Genomic DNA, 6,972 nt, shown 5'->3' on the forward strand with positions numbered 1-6,972 from the left:
CTACTTTGGACATATTGTCCGGAGGAAACAATCGCTGGAGAAGGATGTCATGCTGGGTAGGGTGAAAGGTCAGAGAAAAAGAGGAAGACCCCCAACGAGATGGATCAGCCAGGTGGCATCATTGATGGACTCAAGTGTGGCAGCGGTAGTGAGGCTGTCATCTGAAATTGCAGAGAGACATTGGAAAAATTAAATTTCTCTAAGGAAACTGACAAAAACAAGGGTTATTTTATACATGCAAAGAGTTCTGGTGTGGCGCTGTGGGTTAATGCGCCAGACTGCAAAGCCATTTGAACTGCAAGGTCGGTGGTTCGAGCTCACCAGCTGTTGCTCGGAAATCCTAGACAGGATTGCTATGGGTCAGAACCGACTTGACAGCACTTAAAAACAACAACATCTTACGTGCAAAGGCCAGACCACCTCCAGGTTATAAATGAGATCTGCTCCCACATGTGTCTTTAAGTGGAATTTGTATGTAAAGCAGAATAGGTGCATATGGTACTTATTTAGACTCACTTTAGTGCAAGAAAAGCCTCGCAGTCTATTCAATAAGTTGAATACTACACAGCAGCAAATGAAGGTGACTGTGATGAAGAATTTGTTTTGAGTAGGGGTTGGGTCAGTCATTTCAAAGTGAGGGCAAATTTATGTAACATTAAAGGGTAAGTGTGAAGCCTGATGTGGAATAATGCACTAGACTGCAAGGTTGGTTTGAACCACAAGGTTGGGTGTTCAAATTCACCAGATGCTCCTTGGAAACACTACACAGGGTCACCATGAGTTGCAACCAATTTGACAGCCGTTAACAGCAACAACAACAAAGGATAAGTATTGTTGTTGTTCAGTACCGTGGAGTTGGTTCTGACTCATAGTGGCCCAGTACAGGGCTTCCGAGGCTATAAATCTTTACGGGAGCAGAACACTTCATCTTTCTCCTGCAGAACCAATGGTAGTTTCAAACTTCTGACCTTGAGGTTGGCAGCCCAACTCGTAACCACTACGCTACCAGAGGTAAGTATTAGTTGTCCATAAATCTGATGTTCATAAACCTGCGGGCTTGAAACTTTACTAACAAATATTCAAAACCAGAGTCTCTGCTAAATAGATGGCGACAAAATGTCCCTGCTCCTGTCTGGTCCCAAATTAGTCTCTGATTCAGATTAAAGTAACAGAATCATTTGTGGGGAGGATGGAAAGGTATGAGTAAAAGACCTGGAACAGAGACTTTATAAGCTACCGGTACTGTATTATTTCCTGTCAACCTCATCCTGATGTTCACTAGTGCAAGAGAAAAATATCAGACAATGTTACAGCCCCATTTCTGTTTTAAATGAACATGGATATTATGGATGATACACATCTGGAAAAGTCATCAAGAAAATATCTGCTTTCTGTACTTACACAGAAGAATTTGGTCATGAGAAAAAATAAATCATAATCTGTGCTTTACTGAATAAGACAACTGTTGCTGAACTCAAGAGGAAATAATTCCCTTGTGTGTTTGGGAACGTCCCCTTTCCTGGGGCACCAGGTCCAAGACAAGTAAGTGGATGCACTGAAGTGGGGGGCTGAGTCCTGTCAGTCAGGAAAGAGTAGGGGGAGCGTTAAGTTGCTCTTCACCATGAAGAAAATACCAGTATTTCTCCTGTAGCTCTTGAGATAGAATTTATTTTTAAGGGGTTCTGGTCACATAATCTGCAAGCTATTATTGTTGTTACCTGCTGTCGAGTCGGTTTCGACTCACAGCGACCTTGCGTAGGGTTTCCAAAGAGCAGCTGGTAGTGAATTGTTGACTTTGTGGTTTGCAATCCAGTGCTGATCCACAGTGCCACACCAGAATTGTCTGCAAGTTGACATTGTTTTTTATTGGCATGAGACCCAACGTGGGATAGTGGAAGGAACAATGCATTTGGTGCTCAAGTCCAAGTCAGAAGGCTGGTTTTTAGCAGGCATGTGACCTTAGACAAGCCACTTACAAGTTTTTCTCACCTGTGAAAACTGGGTGAGTTATTTTTCCTGTTTCACATAGGAATCTCTAACACACTGCTGTAAGAAAGGTAAGAAAAGGTTTTCTTGCTTTAAACATTCTATGCTGATTACCATGTGTGGGAGGGAAGACAGAGAAAAAAAGAGAAAAGTGGGAAATACTGTTAACTGATGATACACGGAGGGGATTGCGATTATTGTAATGAAACTAAGTACATGATTTTTTGGGAAAAAATAAGCAGTCTCTAACAAAGTACTTTCTAGACTGGGAACGGGTATATAAAGGGAAGATAGTTATGCTTTTAGGGCTTCAGTGGAAAAAGGGAAAAGACAATTGGAGAAGACTTAATATTTTAACATCTCTATTCACCACCACCCACCTGCCACCCCCAAAGAATGAAATGGCTTTGGCAATTTATGCTTAGCAAAATCTTCACTGTCTTCCTTACATCATTTTCAAATCAATTTAGTTTTCTAGATTCTCAAACAGTGAACTTGAACTCAGGTTCATGATTAAGTGTCTGCTAGGCATATGCTGTGACTATGGGATCACTCTATGACACAAAAGCAACAGGAGATGAGGCTGTTGTTGAGAAATGGTCACGAAGGACTGAAGCACAGAGGAAGGGAGAGTGGAGCCTGGAAATAGGATGCAACAGTCTGGGCTTGGGTACTTAGGGACCACTTACAGCTATTGTAAAAAGCAAAACCAAAACCAAACCCCAATGTCATTGACTCACAGCAACTGTATGACACAGAGTAAAACTGCTCCATAGGGTTTCCAAGGCTGTAATCTTTATGGCAACAAACTGCCATCTCTTTCTACCATGGAATGACTGGTGGGCTCAAACCACCAACCTTTTGTTGAGCAGCTGAGCACTTAACTATGATGCCACTACAGATCCTTTGCAGCTACCTTCCTGGAAATCAGGAATTAAAAAAGGGTGACCACGGATGAACCTTGAAAACATTATGCTGAGTGAAATAAGTCAGTCATATAAAAGGACAAATACTACATGATGTCACTGATAACGAGATAGGCAAATATATAAAAGCCGCATCTCATTAGGAGTTACCAGAGGTGGGAGGGAGGGGAGAAAGAGGAGTTACTGCTTAGAGGACACTTAGTCTCTATACCAGAGGAGGAAGCCTTTAGAAAAGGATAGTGGTGCTGTTTATAAAACAACATGCTAAATGTAATTAGGTTCACTGAATTGTACAAGTAAAAGCTGATGAGTTGGCAAATGTTTTGTTATAGGTTGTTGTTGTTGTTGTTATGTGCCATCGAGTTGGTTCCGACCCATAGCGACCCTGTATAGGGTTTCCGAGGGTGTAAATCTTTACGGGAATAGAAAGCCTCATCTTTCTCCCGCGGGGGCAGCTGGTAGTTTTGAACCGCTGACCTTAAGGACTGCAGCCCAATTCGTAACCACTACGCTACCAGAGCGAAGGGTTTGTTATAGGTATTTTTACTAAAATAATAAAAATATGAATGAAACAATTTGGAAGAAAGAAAAGCAGAAAGAAGGGTAGGTTTGGGTTCCATCTCTACCCCTTCTCTCTGGGCTGTAATTTTCATGTGGACAAAACAAGCAAGCCCTTCCCAGCTTTCCCATTCAGTTTCTCTGACTCTTTGGATAGTGCAGACTGCAGGCCTGAGGAGAATTCTGCCCTTACCCATGCCAGGCAGTCCTGAGAGATGGACCACTGCGTATCGTCTCAATGCCCATCACCTGGCGGGCAGGAGGCTGGAATTACCTGGTGTGGCTGTTGGAGGAGAGGCTCTCCCAGGGCTGCACGCTACAGACGGCCACAGCAAAGGTGCCCCCGCAGCTGCCATCAAGCTTCATGAGCAGGGCTTTGGCGGCATTCTCTGCCGTCTTCCGGCAGTCATGAGCCCGCTTGAGCATCTGAGTGATGTTTTCATCCCCTGACTGGTCCCCTGCATTGCAGAGAAGCCAATTAGTCAACACAGGTCTGGAAAATACAAATCTGGGAGAGAGCTTGGTAATCAGCAACCCAAGACAGAGAAGGTACGGTGGAGAAGCCACAGCACTGGACAGCTAGCAAGGAGAGCTGTGCTCTGGACGTGGCTCTGTCATTTACTAGTTGTATTTGGGAAGGCATTTCTCTGGCCTGGGATTTACTTTCCTCATCTACAAATGAAGGGGTTGGCTGATGTGATCTCTGAGGTCTGTTTTCAGTTCTGAAATATGCTGGGATTTTCTAATTATCCAGGCTCCTAGCTTCTCCTCCCACTTGGTCACAAGTCTACCATTTGGCCATTCTTCTGGTGGTGGCACTTCTTTGTGAATAAGGAGAGAGAGAAATCAGGGGAAAACTGTCATATCTCCACCCATTTTTAGCTTTGACCAGAGCGTTGTATAGGTGAGAGAGACAAAAAGTAATGGTTAAAATCAGAACTTTATCCTTCCCTCCTCCCTGAAATCTAGGCAGTCACTGGTCTTTTTTAAGGGATGAATAGGTAGAGCACAAGACATTTTCAGGGCAGAGAAGTCATTTTGTATGATAACATAATGGTGGATATGTGGAATTCTGTATTACCTGAAACCATAGCACTATACAACCCAATGAGCGAAGTCAATGTAAACTATCGACTTTAGTTTAAAATAATGGATCCATGTTGGCTCATAAAGTGTAACAAATGTACCACAGTAGTGTAAGATGCTAATAATAGGGGGAGTGTCCTGGGGAGAGAGGGCACATATGGGAACTCTTTGCACTTTGCCCAATTTTTCTGTAAACCTAAAACTACTCTAAAAAGCAAAACATTTTAAAGAGACAGAGAACTTTAGATTGCCTCCAGATTTTCTGTCCTTGCAGTGCTGTGGTTTAGACACTGGGCTGCCAATTGCAAGGTTGGTGGTTCAAATTTAACAGTCACTTTGTTGGAAAAAGATGAGGCTATCTGCTCTCATAAAGATTTATAGTCTTGGAAAGTCTATATGGGGTTGCAGTGAGTCAGAATTGATTTGATGGCAGTCGGTTTGGGATACCGGCTCAGAAACCAACAGTGACTTTATTGCCCACATTCCTGCTGTGTCTTAAAAACGGCACCAGCCACACAGTCACCAGGTTGCTACTCTAAATGCATGCTTTCTCAAATATGTTCAAGTGAAATCTCATGCAGAAACTGAATGCACAATTGGTAAATATGGAACTGGTTGATGCAGACAGGTTCGGGGAGGATACATTTAGCTTCCCCACTATCCAACTCCATTGCTGAGGTCCAAAGAAACTCTTCCAACTTTGCAAGGCACAGTTTGAAAACCACTGGCTTAAGTCATCTAGAATGAACACAATGAATGCTTGTGGAATGGGCAAGAAACAAAGGAGAAAACCACAGTAACTGATTAAAAAAAAAAAAAAAAAAAGCCAAACCCACTGCCACCAAGTTGATTCTGACTTATAGTGACCCTATACAGGATTTCTGAGACTGTAAATCTATGTAGGAATAGAAAGCCTCATCTTTCTCCCATGGGTCTGAACCATCAAACTTGCAGTTAGCAGCTCAATGCCTAACCCACAGTGTCACAGTAACTGATAGGGTAGGTAAAACTCACAAACTAATACTTGCTCTGCTGTGCAACTACATGGCATGCTGGGGCCAAGTGGCAACTTACTGGCTTCTGCCAGCTAAACAAAGCCTTTTGTTGTTGAATCAATCTGACTCATGGCTCTATCATATGTTACAGACTAGAACAGCTCTGTTGGGTTTTCTTGACTGTGATCTTTAGCAGATTGTTGGTCCTTTCTTCCATGGTCCTTCTGGGTAGGTTTGAACCACCCCTTTGAGATTTACTCACTCATTCACTGCCATTGAGCTGATTCTGACTCACAGAGACCCAGTATAGGGTTTCCAGACTATACATCTTTGTTGTTGTTGTTATGTGCTGTGGAATAGGTTCCAACTCATAGCGACCCTGTATAGGGTTTCCGAGGCTGTAAATCTTTACAGGAGCAGAAAGCCTCATCTTTCTCCCACGGAACAGCTTCGAACTACTGACCTTGCGGTTCGCAGCCAATTCTTAACCTCTACGCTACCTGAGCTCCTTTATTGGAGCAGAAATCCTCATCATTCTCTTGCAGAGTGACTGGTGGGTTTGAACTGCCAACCTTGCAGTTAGCAGTCTAGTGCTAATCCTACAGTGCCACACCAGGACTCATACCTTTAATTGTAGTAAACCCCAAACCCAACTCACTACCATCAAGTCCATTTTGATTCAAAGCAATCCTGTAAAGGTTTTCCAATGCTGCAAGTGTCTATGGGAGTATGCAGATCATTTGTGCCAATCAGGCCCCTTTAGTAGGACAAAGGTACTTCAAAAAAATTAAGCCAACCCTGCTTAAACAATTCAGCTCTATAAAGAGTGGGGAAGCAATGGGGTGGGCATATCCTGTAGACTAAGGTTCTCAGGATCTCCCACAATCTGTTTCTCTGACCACCTTCATGCCTTTCTTCTTTCCATTAAGAAGGGATTTTACATTTCACTAAGTGACTGCTCTTTGAATTCTACATTGAAGTAGGCATACTTCTTATTCACTGACTCATCTCATAAATATATACATGAGTTACAGAGTATTAGGCAAATACATTTTATTATTGATTTTAAAGATTTGTAATGCAGATTTATTTAAGCCTTTTTAGTTTCTACCATGTTAACTGTGCTGAGTTGGTACAAAGCTAATAAAAGGTACTTTTTCAAGATGGGACAATTTAAGATATTCCTCTGAGGCAACCTGGAAATAAGAAGATTGAGTTTTCTTCTGTAATTGATCATCTTTCATTATATAGATATATATATATATATACACACATACACACACCAGTAGCTACTTGGAAATCCTATACATGGTTGCTATGTGTCAGAATCGACTCAACGGCACTTAACTACAACTATATATGGTGGTGGTTGTGTGCCATCAAGTTTGTTCTGACTCATAGTGACCCTGTGTAGGGTTTCA

The 6,972-nt window shown here is 42.4% G+C and overlaps 1 protein-coding gene across 1 annotated transcript in view; it reads right to left on the bottom strand.

The window, feature by feature from the left end:
- MCC (mutated in colorectal cancers) overlaps positions 1 to 6,972 on the bottom strand; it is a 402,058-nt gene that overhangs the window by 55,393 nt on the left and 339,693 nt on the right. Inside the window, exon 12 of the mRNA XM_006875517.1 lies at positions 3,745 to 3,928. Within this exon, the coding sequence (XP_006875579.1) occupies positions 3,745 to 3,928 (184 nt within the window). The remainder of the gene's footprint in view (positions 1 to 3,744; positions 3,929 to 6,972) is intronic.

This window comes from Chrysochloris asiatica, unplaced genomic scaffold (genome assembly GCF_000296735.1).
Source record: "Chrysochloris asiatica unplaced genomic scaffold, ChrAsi1.0 scaffold00330, whole genome shotgun sequence".
Classification (NCBI taxonomy): Eukaryota; Metazoa; Chordata; class Mammalia; order Afrosoricida; family Chrysochloridae; genus Chrysochloris; species Chrysochloris asiatica.